At 32.2% G+C, this 13,549-nt stretch overlaps 4 protein-coding genes across 4 annotated transcripts; 3 read left to right on the top strand and 1 right to left on the bottom strand.

Moving 5' to 3' along the window:
- Positions 1-543: 543 nt before the first annotated feature.
- Positions 544-2,898, top strand: FG386_000543 (uncharacterized protein; the record flags this gene model as incomplete). Its single annotated transcript, XM_067339900.1, has 1 exon — positions 544-2,898. One exon carries the CDS (start codon positions 544-546, stop codon positions 2,896-2,898), a length of 2,355 nt encoding a protein of 784 aa, XP_067195770.1.
- A 513-nt stretch (positions 2,899-3,411) lies between these two features.
- FG386_000542 (uncharacterized protein) lies at positions 3,412-4,836 on the top strand (the record flags this gene model as incomplete). The annotated part of the gene is made up of 1 exon (XM_067339899.1): positions 3,412-4,836. The coding sequence occupies one exon, from the start codon at positions 3,412-3,414 to the stop codon at positions 4,834-4,836; it is 1,425 nt and encodes a 474-aa protein (XP_067195769.1).
- A 595-nt stretch (positions 4,837-5,431) lies between these two features.
- Positions 5,432-12,289, top strand: FG386_000541 (uncharacterized protein; the record flags this gene model as incomplete). Its single annotated transcript, XM_067339898.1, has 1 exon — positions 5,432-12,289. One exon carries the CDS (start codon positions 5,432-5,434, stop codon positions 12,287-12,289), a length of 6,858 nt encoding a protein of 2,285 aa, XP_067195768.1.
- A 47-nt stretch (positions 12,290-12,336) lies between these two features.
- FG386_000540 (uncharacterized protein) lies at positions 12,337-12,942 on the bottom strand (the record flags this gene model as incomplete). The annotated part of the gene is made up of 4 exons (XM_067339897.1): positions 12,337-12,536; positions 12,584-12,629; positions 12,723-12,796; positions 12,870-12,942. The coding sequence occupies 4 exons, from the start codon at positions 12,940-12,942 to the stop codon at positions 12,337-12,339; spliced, it is 393 nt and encodes a 130-aa protein (XP_067195767.1).
- Positions 12,943-13,549: the final 607 nt, after the last annotated feature.

Below are 13,549 nucleotides of genomic sequence, written 5' to 3'. Positions count from 1 at the left end.
CTTGATATATTAATTTAGATTTTTAGTTTCCTACAATAGTTCCCGCCACATCCTTTAATGATTTAGCGCATGCATACAAAAAGTTTGATGTAGACTTAGACAAGTTTAATGGCCTTCTGTACGTGCCTCTGTGAATAAAAAGGAAACTGAAAATAAGTTCTGAGAAGCAAAATGAACAGTTTGAATAACATGACAGATTTTGAGAGACACGTTATATAATAGAGTGTTATAATGCAGGCAATTTTTTAAAACTCAAATGAATTTTAGATTATTTCAATAATTATATACAAAAAGCAGTAATTCAGTATAAAATATAATTTGCTTAGACCATTGTTGAATTGCATGGAAAAATTAATGCTAATCCAAAATATATAAAAAAGAAACATTGAAGGACAAATTAGTGGTATAATAAATCTTAGTGAATACAAATTAAATAAATGTAACAAAGAGGACTTATATATACTAAATAATTGTTTATCAGATTAATTAATAACAGTCAAAACGCAGTTATTTGACTTGAATAGTTAGTAAAAAAAACAAAATATGCGTAGAAAACAAGAAACAAGCCAATCAAGAGACGTTGGGTTCGATATAATAAATAAGGTTGAAATAAGAATACAAGATGCGTCATTACTGTCACTTTCTAGATCAGCTTCTATTAGTCCAGAATGTTGTGGTTGGCTTTATGTGTTAAATTTAAAAAAAGTTCAAGGAAGGAGTTCTCAAATAGGAAGAGAGATATCGGAGAACGATTCAGAGGAAAGTTGGGAGCAATATTACTTTTCACTAAAAGGAGGGATGTTGTTTGGTTCAAGTAGGAAAGATGGCTCTACGCTAGAAGTAGTATACGTATTATGTGATACAATGATAAGTACAATAGATTCTGTTACAGCATTACAAAGAGAGTACATAACCCGTGAAGAGGAGGCAGTACTGCGTCAAAATGTTGGGAAAGATGTACATTTAATAATACTGTTGCATTACAATCACTCACTAGGGATTGAGTCAAACCCACTAATATTTGCAGCGAGTTCTCCAAATGTATCTGCAAGGTGGTGTATAGCAATGAATCAATCAGTTCAATATGGTCAGATGAGAAGTGTTACTGATAACTCAGATGAGTTCGAAAATGAAATAATAAATTCTACTCATGGGATGAGTAACGATTATTTGGGGGTATCTAGATCATATTATAGAAGTAGAGATGTAAACCAACTTTCACAGCAATTGGATAAATTGAAACATCAATATAAACAAATGGAAGTCGAAAATAAAGGTTTAAAGACTAAGAACGACCAACTTCAAGGACAAGTTAAAAAACTTCAAAGCGCATTAAATGTAACAGAGAAAGCGACAGGTGAGGCAGTAGAGCAAAAAACAGCAGAACTAACTCAGGTTTTAAAAGATCTTGAGAATGTAAGAAGCGAGAAAGAATTATTACTAGAGGAGAAAAGGGAACTTCACGATAAATTAGCTGATGTTCAGAGATATAGTCAACAAGTACTACTTGACAAATTTGAGATTATGGAAGAATTAAATGATTTACAAGATAATATATCTTCATATAAAAGTGGAGACGCTGGATTAAGAAAATTAATAAATAGATTGCAATATCTAAAACACTCAAGTCAGGATCTGTTAATTGAAAATAGAAAATACAAGAGTGAGATTCAATCAATATTGGACCATTATAGAGAGGAACAACTAAAATCTGATAAACAGTTAAGTACTATTAAAGATTTATTTTCCCAACATGATATATTTCAGTTGTTAATTAGACAAATAGAACTTGTACAAGCTAAATTACAATATCAGCAGGAAGCATGGAAAATGCCAGACAATCAGGCTGAAAACCTTTTGTTTTGGATTCAACAACTACAAAATCAGTGGAAGGTTGATGAGGCAGTTGCTAGAGCATCATATTTAAAACACAGGAGTATAGTTTTGGGTGAGCAGATGAAATCATATTTACTCGGTTTGCCTTTACCTACACATTATGCAATAATTCAAGAACTATTACATAAATTACAGTATATTTTTAGAGAAGAAGAGTTTTCTATTGTAACTAGATCTGAGTTTCTTTATGAGGATTCAGGGAACACCAACTCTTTGTTTGAACCATTAAATTTAAATAGAAACCAAACATCTGCTAACAAGCAGCCAATATGGGATGGAAATAACTTTAAGCAACCACCATTAGCTGTTATTCCATCTATTTTTGGTTCGACAAAGGCTAAACTAATAAACCAAGCAAACAGTAATGGTAATTCAGATAGTTATACAAATAAAAATATAGAATGTGTTGATTCGTCAGTTGATAGTTCAAATTATGACAATAGTGGGCTTATAGAATATTCGTCTTACAAGACGTCTATATTAGGAAATTCAGAATACATTCCAAGAATTCAAGTGGATCTTTTGAGTCCACCTGAAAGAAATGTACCAGAATCTGAATATGAAAGAATTAAAAATTCACTTAGGGAACTACAGGAAAAATATCGTATCTTGGAGGGGGAAAATGAAATAATGTCGGAAAAAATACAAAAGTTAACGAAAATCATCAAAACATCTAATAAAAAAGCATCTTATAGACAAAATACACGTACAAGTAGTTTAGTAGATTTTAATTCAAATAATAATATAGATGATTCTATTAAAGGGAGTTATGGAAGTAATAGTGAACACATTGACCATAATAGTTTATCTACAAGCTCTCCTGATTTGGGCCAAGTTAATGCCAATTCACAGTTAGAGAATGGACAAAAAAATGGAAATAACAATAGTAACTATCCTATTAACAATAAATTAAGTTCTAAAAATATTAACTTCGACTTATCTAGCAATCAAAATTCAATTGGAATCGAAAACAACTCCGCTCGTGGGTCAGATATGTTCTAAAAAATCGATTTTAATGCAATTTATGACTAATATTTAACATTTATTTTAACTTTTACATGCTGTGGATAATTTCAAGTTCCCGCAAGTATTTTAATTATTTTCAGTTTAGTTACAAGACCATTAGATAACTTATGGGTTAGGGCGCCAAATGTAATGTCAAAGAATAACTGTGAAGTTTACTCGATAAAATTAAACGGAGGAAATATATACAATAATTAGGAGATTAACAAGAAGAATAAAGTTTCCAGTCAAAAAAGGAGCTTCTGAAATTGATCATTTCGTATTCGGGAGTATAAAGTGAGGAATGAAGAGTTTTTTGTTTATATTTAATGTAATTTAATAGTTTATTTCCAGTTTCGGCACAAAAATTCTATAATATTCACTTGACTGTTTTGTTGTATTTGCTGACTTATTAACAATAGATTATTTATAGCACAATAAGTTTATTTATATATTTTTTAATTTTTAATAAGTAAAGAAGAGGGTATATTGACTCAATTTATTATTAAAAAAATGAAAGTTAAAGTACTGCAGAGAGATGTGAGCAAATATCAGGATTTGACAAAGGGTTCAGTAAGACGTATATACCACAACCCAGATCCAGAACTACATCCCTTTGAAAGAGCGAGGGAATATAGTAGAGCACTGATGAGTGTAAAGCTGAGAAAGTTGTTTTCAAAGCCGTTAGTCTCCGTTTTTGAGGGTCATACAGATACAGTTCAATCAATAGCTAGAGGACATCATCATCTTTCAGATGTTTATAGTGGTGGATTTGATGGTACGATAAGATACTGGAACCTGGCAGGTTTGAGGAGATGTGAATATATGATACGAGGACATGAAGGAGCAGTGCGTGGTTTATGTGTAACAGATGATGATAAGTATTTATTTTCGTGCGGAGATGATAAAAAATTACAAATGTGGAGGATAGGAAAGAGAGAAGATGTTAATTTGATAGATGAGAATGAATTAGAAGATGAAGGCAACGTTGAGAATGTACTTGATGGATATGATAATATATCTAATTTTAGAACTAATATAGTGTCTGAAAACACTTTTTTGGCACCAGGTCAGCTTTATAGTTTAGATCATCACTGGAACAGTGGAATATTAACAAGTAGTGGAGTTGGTGGTCTTCATGTTTGGGACCATCATAGAAACACGCCTTTACAAGAGTTTGAGTGGGGAAGTGAAACAGTATACTCAGCAAGAATAAATCCAAGTGAACCACATATAGTAGCAACTGTGTCTTCAGACAACTCAGTAGGATTATTTGATATAAGAGCCTCAACTCCTTTGAGGAAAGTGGTATTATCAAATAAATCAAATGCTATTTGTTGGAATCCTCAACAACCTCTTAATTTTACAATAGCAAACGACGATTCAATGTTATATACCTTCGATATGAGAAAGTTAGATACAGCAAGATTCGTTTACAAAGGTTTTGTTCAAGCTGTGTTAGATATTGACTATAGTCCAATTGGAAATAGTTTTGTTGCCGGAAGTCGAGATAATACTATTAGAATATTTAATATAGACCAAGGCTTTTCAAGAGACATTTACCATACGAAGAGAATGCAGACAGTTTGGTGCACCAAATATACAGCAGACGGTAAATTTATACTCAGTGGTTCTTCAGATTTTTGTATTCGTCTTTGGAAGAATGAAGCTAGCCAACCCTTGGGTCCCAGAGCATATAGAGAAAGACAGGCCCTTGCCTACAGAAACAAGCTTATAGAAAGATATCAACACTTGCCTGAAATAAAAAGAATAGCGAGACATCGTCATATTCCAAAAGTAGTAAAGTCTACTCAAGAAAGAAAACTCATTCAATCTCAAGCCAAAAAGAAGAGAGAGGAAAATTTAAGAATACATACAAAAGATACCTCAAGGCCAGTTCCAGAAAGAAAAAAATCTATTGTCACTATTCAGGAATGAGTAATCCATCATTTAATTTGCATTAAGGCATACTGAGCAGTTTTTAAGTTTAAAATAGAAAAATAAAGTAGGTTCAAATGCCTTTTTTCATTGAACTTCATTAGTTTGTTTTAATAGTTTAATTCTAGAGTAGTTTATCCGGTTTCCTAAGTGTAAAATTTATGTCTTGTTGCCAGTTTAAATTTCTAATTATATTTTATTCAAGTTGAACGCTTTCTCAGCATCACTTCCAGTTAAAGCTATAAATAAAAGTTTTTTAATGTGATGTTTAGTTCAACCTATTTATATAGTGCCTTAATGGTATTGCGCGCGTTACCAACCCCACGTAATATTTGAAAATATAAATAAGTTTAGGAGAAAGTGGTAAATAAAGGATAAGTAAAGCTGGGAGACTGATATATATTAAGGGTAAAAATAGGGAAGTCATTGGAGTAAAGGAAGGTTTGGGACGACAGAAGGTTCTATTACTTCATATTTAATTAGAGAAAATAAAAGGTGATAGGTTGCTACCGTTAATAGGTACACGGTAAATTTAGCATAAACAAGTAGAAGTAGATACGGAATATAGAAAAAAGTCTACAATTGTAACATATAGATGTTTGAGGGAGATAATAATAGGATAAGATTTGCAGTTAAAGATGATAATCAATTTTTGACTACGAGGGAACAAATAAAGGATATAAATGATAATCCTATCACAAAGATGGAAGTATTGGGATGCTCAATAAACTCTTGCATTATACAAGATGAGGAATTTTTATATTTAGATTCATATGTAAAAGGTTGTGGATCTAGGAATTCATGGTTAGATTGCTATGAATTTAGACCTGAATCTTTTGAAATAAAGCTTTTGAGCGAGAACATCCCTAGGAGAATAACAAACTCACTTATGAAGGATAAGTTGATATATAAAAAAGATAGGTTATGTGTAACAAGACACAATGTTTTGAATCTACATAGTATATTTTATATATTTTGCGATAATGAAATCATATTTTGGAATTGGTCAAAGGAGGACCCAATATATTCTGTTCAGACTGAAGAATTTTACATGGAGAATTCGAAGGAGAAAGCAAATATAAGGTGTGTTGGAGTCTACGAACTGGAGGAATCAGCATTCTTTCTGATAAATACAGAAACTTACCTTATATTGCTTGAATTAGCTAAGAATTCAAATGGTAATTATATTATAAACAGAATAAGGGACAGTTTTTATTCTTTAGCTTTAAATAGACATGAAAATCTTAAGTTTAGTTGTATCACAGTACATCAGTCATCGGGAAGATTTTTTTTGGGCTGCGAGAATACTGGAGATATCTTTGAATTTGAGTTTCCTCCATTGCATGGAGCTAGAATAGAATCAAAAGGAGTTGGAAAAATTATAGGAGACAAAATTTCTTATTTTATATACGATAAAATTCAAGAGGTATCAAAGACGTTTGGGTTTAGTAATCCAAATAAAAAACCACTTAATTCCAATATCTACGATAATCAGTGTATTTCTAAACTTGTCTGCGTAACTAGAAAGTGGCTTGTGAACAGAATTATTCCTAATTTTCTCAAAAGTATGTTTTTTGGAAATTCTGAACATTCAGTTAACCACATATATGTTGATGAAAATAGGGGCTTGCTTTATATTCTTTACAAAAATTCTGACATAGATGTATTTAGCATCCCAATTGGACACATTTGTATTAAAAAGATTTCTGATGATTTTACCTTCATAGAAAGAGATCAGGTTAAATCAAATTTAACAGTTACCTCTTTTTACCCTATTCAGTTCTTATTTAGACTTAATTTTAAGACAATAAGATTTGAATTGAATAGGCTACTTTCGAACAACAGCAATTCTTATTCGTCTTCTGGAAAACAGTCTATTTCTGGGGGAAATTCTCAAACTAATTCAAACTTTTCCTTTAATTCAGCACCTGATAGTTTTTTTATACATTCTGTTCATCCTGTAAGTCCCTTAGAAAGTGAGTCTATTGTACTAATTATAGTTACTTCAAAGGGAGATAGGATATATATGGAGGCAAAATACGACACTTTATCTAATCAAAAGGAGAAGATCGGCGAATGTATTTCCTTTAAACTTCCTGTTGGTTTGAGGTTGAAGGGATTTAGGAGATCTCCCATTTCAAGAACAGACGATTCGTTTATGTGCAGTCAGAACGACTATTTGGTCTCGTCGGCTTTGTACTCGAACGGGGTTTTTATTCAAACTATTTTGAACAAAGAGGAAAGCGAATCCAATATGGTTAGAGACAACAAAACGGATAGCTTTACTGATTGCCGCTATACTTCGAGTATTGTTGCTACTTGTTTGGATCAAACAATAATCGCTAAAAACCAGATGCAAAGCAGCAGTGTTTTTTGTAGAAACGGAGCTAGTGCCTCCACGGAAAACAATAACAACAACAGTAATGTATTTAGAGAATGGCAATACTCTTTTTCTGATCAGAATTTGGGTATTGTATTGGGTATACAAGAAAGAGGAATAGTATCTGGTTATCAGAGACTTTTTGATAATTTATGGAATGTACCTAATCCATATGAATTCAAGCAACATGAGGATGACTTATTCACAGAGGGGAGAGAAGCCTGCAGCAACTCATTCAATAAAGACTTGTTTTTCATTCGCCACAACGTAAAATGTCTTCCTTCGGACAATTTAACTTCGAACAATACTGGATTTGGGGCTAGAACTTCGGGATCCAAATTTTATCATTTATGGAAGCATTTTTATAATAGAATGCCCCCACCGGGAGGCAACTGTTCTAGGTCCTCTAAAAGTGACGATATTAAGGAAAATTCAAATTACGACTTAAATAAGCTAAAGACATTCGATTTAATTCAAAAAGAGCTTAAGTCAAACAGGTCGTCTTTTTTTCTCGGTATCAGTTTTCCGGGATCACCACACAGTGGACTTAGAGACATTGTATTAGATCAGACAACTCAAAACAGATCTTGGACAGTAGTTACAACGAATGGAGTTTTTTTGCTTGAAAAGAAAAGAATACTTGACATAATTACAAAAATGACACTAGAGCCGCATAATTATTCATTTATGTTGAATGTCTTTGACGATTACGATAAATACGAGTTTTCTGAACTAAATAGAAATGCTGAAAATATGACAAATTTGTACCAAAGCAATGACAAATCCGTTACATTTGTAATGAAATTACTAGGTACTTTTGCTCATACCATTACATTTGAGCAATTTTTTTCTGTAATATGGCAGGGAATAATTAATTTAAATAAAAAAGGCATGTTTAACAGTGATATTTTTCAAAGAATACACTCATCTTTAGATGGAATTAAAGGCGAAAGTCCGCTTATAGAAGCGTACATGAGAAATAACGACGGTAATAACAACATAATTAACCAAAAGGGAGATTTTCCTGTTGTCAATTTAATTAAAATATGGATTACGTTGATATCGGACATTTCAATACAATCTAGGTCAACTTACTCCAGTTGTTGTAACGTTAAACTAAACTCCTTAAACTGTTCGATATCAGTTTCTCCTAGATGCAAAGGCTTGATTCTACTAATTTCTAGAATATTAAGGAGTATTTGGGGGATTCCTCTTTTTCAGCAAACAGATTTCGAGATTAAAAGCCCAAAACTCGCTTTAGATGGCTTAATTAACGATTTTAAGGACGTTTCAATAGTCTCTCCCGATGTTAAGTTGGGCGAGGCTGGCTTTAATGAGTATTTAACCAAAAGAGAAAAGAACAGCATAGCTTGTTCCTTTTTCGGTCATTTAAGCAATGATACTAGCAATGCTTCGCATGGAGATTCTAAAATAGTGAATGAGTTGATTAAGAGTCAGATTGGCGACTTGAGCTATGAGGACAGTGGAAACAAGAGGAGGATAAATAGCATTTACACAGGTGAAAGTGCCAAAAACACCTTTCATTTTGGCAAGAAATCAGAGATAAATTCCTGTAGCAATAAAGGAAAAGGTGTAATTTTAGACATATCTTCTTGCATTCACAAATTCTTAAAGCCTTCGGCTTCGGACTGGATGAGTTCAAGCAGGCTGTTTTCGAAACAGGGACTTTTGGGGCAAGGTTCACGCTTTGATTCGAACAAAGGTTCGAATCAAAGCGATGAATTGTGTTCTATTTTTATTCCAGAGAATAATTCGAATGAATTTTCGAGGAACGACGTTGTTTCAGTTACAATTAAATCATCACTCAAGGAGAATCACATTAAACACTTAGTCTCGTCACTGACACCAATTTTGAATACCCTGAACATTTTACTCCCGTCATGGTTTCCAAATCACTCTGTCAACGCCAGTTTCAATCCACCACCCACACCTTTTTCTGGAGACAACGGCGAAAAACTTTCGTCTCTAGGAAAAGCAGGTGGGGTTGGTTCTCACTCAAATTCCTGCATAAATATTTCAGAGTTAAACATGTTTACTGAAATTCGCAATTTCATTTTAAAAGCAATACAAGTTCTCAAAGTCGTTGACCTATTCATAAAAACTTATCCGTTTGGAGTTAGATACAACGCCTATGTGACAGACGAGAATTTAATTTGCATCACATACCTGGATATTCTTAAAAAATCGATTTTGGACTTTAATCTTTTCGATTTGATTGAGAATAAAGGATGCCAATTTTTGATTAGACTCCTTTTCAGATATGATCTGCTTTCGGCTTCAAATTTTTTAAATGAATATTGTTCAGATACCTCACATTTATCATCCTCTTCCCCAAAAACTGGTACTAAGAGCACAGAGGGAATACTTCCAATGGACGTGGTATCAATCGAAAATTCGCTGGCACAAATGAACAAGTTAATAGTTTACATGAAGAGAATGAGTGGCATTAAGCAGAATTTTCAAAGTTACATAGGTTCTGTTCAGCCACACAAGGCAAATATGCTTTCTGAAAAAGTTTATCACGTGCCTCTAAACGTCTCATTAGCACTTTTAAATCAGTTAGAGGAGTACAGAACGATAATGAATTTAATTTCATTCCAGTCTGAGCACCTAAAGATAACTGGTTTGTTTCCTTTGTGGTTGACAAATGGCGAGGAAGTGCCGATTAATATTCCAAATTCACTCTCCGAGTATCGCGATTACATTCCAAAGTCAAATTTTTTCATCCAGTACTTTTTGGGAATATTAATATCTGAAATAAGACGCTCGGGACAGCAATACAGCTCTCAAATTGTTCCTTTTTCTGATATAGTATTAAAAGTGGAGCAAAGTGGTTGCAAAACACTGCTGGACTATTGCAGACAGAATGCGAATTCAAATATAACAAAATCAATTCTCACCTACGAGTTTCACACGGTTCTGTGGATTTATAACAATCTCCAGTATTTACTGGACTTGAAGTATAATACTTACGTTTTAGAAATAGAGAATTTTCTCTCTAATATAGACTTATTTAAAGATGAGTATTTTGAATATCAGAGCGACTTTAAGATAGCTAAGAGAAAGAGAAATTTAATTGACGACTCCAAGACTGGACTTAATTATAAAATTAATTCAATATTGAACAACAAAGATACGGAGAAGAGCATTCAGGAAGGAATAGACATTTTCAACGAGTTTAGAGAAAAAATAATGAGCATCAAGTCATCAATAACAAAAATGATAATTTGCGCACTTAAACAAGAAGACGATTATGGGGTAAAGTCTAGGAAGCCTGGGAAAAAGGTAGAAATTTTACACAATGAGTGGTTGCACTATTACTTGTTTTCGTATATCTCTTATACGGATTCCTGTATACAGAGAACAGTACATTATGTGATAAAGAATGGGAAAAACAGGAATCCAAGATTTGAGAATTGGTTTATTAAAAATATATGTATAACTGTGTTTTTATTCAGCGAGAGTTCCTCATTTCTGAAGAACTGGCTTGAAAACTATAGTATTAGTGATTTTTATATTGATAGAGACAATAGCTGCAATTTTGTGGGAGCTTTAAACCAAAGTAATAGTGCAACTCCAAAAAATAAGGACAATCAGGGGAACATGGGACTTAGAGAAGGGAATGAGGAAAAGGAGAACGGTTTGATTAATGATCAAGGTTATTTATTTTACAACGCAAAGCAGTACTTGTCTGCAGGAAAACATTATTACTCCAAAGCAAAAACGTTTTGGAAGATTCCAGTCAAGTTAAACGGCAGTTTCGAACAGAAGATGTACGATTACAATGGAAGCGACTTTGATTTTTTGTCTAGTGAATCAATTTTGTTAATAAACTCATGCAACCCTGATAATAAAAGAAACTTGAGCGAGTACTTGAAGGATAGCGTGGTTAACATGAGAAGGATAATAGTAAATACAAGTATGCTAATAGTGCAGGGTGGTGAAACGAGAATAAGAGATATATACGACCTGTTCATAGATATACTTGAGCAAATTATTAAAGTTCAACAGGAGCCAACATTGTTGCAAAGAAAATCACTTTTATTGCAGGCACAAACCTGCATTGAAAGAGACATGAATGAGACTAAAAATAGAGTGCTGATGAAAAGTATAAGAGGTGATTTATTTAATATAGAAACTCAAATAGAGATACTAAAGCAAATAATTGAGTACATTCACTATTATATATTATCTGCTTTAGAACAAGATTTTAACATAAATCCAATAGTAAAGGAGCTGTTTGAATTATTTGGAACCTCAAATAATAAAGGCTTTATTAAAAGTGATTCCAATTCAATTATGATAAACAGAACGGATTTGGAGAGTGAGATTGTTGACATTAGCAAAAGAAATAATATAACTAGAGAAGGGATTGACCTCTTTAAATATTTAATTCTTGGTGCATTTAACATTCAGAGTATGGCGCATGGGAACGATACATTACTTGAATTTATGACTGAATTCTACAATTTGACAGGATTCTCAAGTATAACTGAAATTAAATGGATAATTGAGACTCTAAGGAGAAATAACGGTGCAGGGGTTTATAATATATTAGGCAATAAAATATCTGCCTTATTTGAATTTAGAATAAAGCAGGCTTATTTTTTCGAGACTCCAATATTTTTTGAAATGGACATTGTTTCCCTATTACACTTTTGCGAAAACTATGTTTCTTATGGCACTACTAAAGAGGATAGCTCTAGATTTTCCTCACAACTGTTTGATTCTGTAATTGAGACCATTACGCTGGAATTATTCAGGTTTTCAGTTTTTTATTACAATGAATTCAGAAAGAACGACTTGGTTGATATTTACGATTTTAGTGATTTTCGCAATGTAAAATCAAGGGTTCTATGGTGGGTTTGGCCCATTAAGTTTATGATTTTTCATTTAAACAATAAATCATTGATATCAAGGCTGCTTCCATTATTTTCAGGGAATTCTAACAATTCTAGTGCGTTGTCTTCAATAATAGGGAGTAACGAAAGGATTGAGTTATCTCAAACTATAAAGGACAGTCTGAGAAACAGCGAAAGTACTTTACTTTGATATATTTTAAATATATATATTTATATAAATTGTAAGCATATAGCTAATTAAACTTGTGTAATTTTATCTGAAAATCTTTGTATCATGCTCTGCATTTTTTGTAGTTTAAGTGAACTTTCCATATTCTGGTTCCTAATTGATTCTAGTTTTTTAACGTAATCCCCGTATTTTTGGAGTGACCTCAAACATGAAGACTCCAAATTTACCCTGGAATTCTCCAATTCATCATACAATGAATTCAAAAACTCTATTTTTGATTGTTATTTATGAAAAGCAACACAGTTTGAAACCTACTTGTCATTGATTCGTGCAAATTGTCTTTGTGCTCCTCAAGTCTTTTCTAAATATCAATTTATATTGTTATTTTAATTATTGTACGTTAAATAGTAAAAGTAGTTTTTTTTTCAATGAGGAAAGTATTTTTAAATCCTACCTTGAATTCTTCTATCTCGTTAGCTTCCTTTTTTATGTATTTTTTTTTGTTTTTCGGAGTTTCATTGTTAGTTTCTGTAGGAAAATAAGATGAATCAAGTATTTCGTAATTGAATTAAATTTTAATATTGTTAAATTTAAAACCTACCATTTACACTTATCGTCGTGCTTGAGGATTCAATGCTAGATCTTAGTGGATTCTTCATTTCCCTTTTTGTCATCCTTCTTTTCTTATTTAAACGCCAGTTATACACTATTAAAATTAATATAAATATTAAATGTTTATATACATACGATTTTTATTTAGTATTTGTTACATGTACAAATATTTATAATCAACTAGTCATTCATAGATTCGAGCCTTGAGCTTATTGTTTAACATATATTTATTCCTCAAACGCCCGTGTATATTTTTAAATACACTCAAACTGTCTTTTAATTAAACTAGAAATACGCTGATAATGCACGCTCCGAAAGAATGCAAGCATTTTTACATTCATGCATGCATTTGCAACCACCGGTATTAGACAAATATTAGTAAATTTAATGTGGACAAATACATTTTATTATTTAGTCATTGTTACTAAGGGTAAAGAAAAAATAAGAATAAAATATGGATTCAATGATTCAACTGAAATATTTTAAATACTAAAGTATGAATTAATTGAGAAAGATAAGTGTAAAACAGAGCAAGTATAAGTTAGTTTGAAATAAAACTCGTGCTTTCGGCACGAATACATAAAACACAGCAATACAAAATCTCTATTTTCCTGCTGAGTTCTGGTTATCAAAGTATATATATTGGAAAAGTGGGTGTAAGGCATTTGT

This window comes from Cryptosporidium ryanae (genome assembly GCF_009792415.1).
Source record: "Cryptosporidium ryanae isolate 45019 chromosome Unknown contig_14, whole genome shotgun sequence".
In the NCBI taxonomy this organism is placed as follows: Eukaryota; Apicomplexa; class Conoidasida; order Eucoccidiorida; family Cryptosporidiidae; genus Cryptosporidium; species Cryptosporidium ryanae.
The sequence above is the reverse complement of the archived record's forward strand: the minus strand, read 5'-3'. Positions and strand labels throughout refer to the sequence as shown.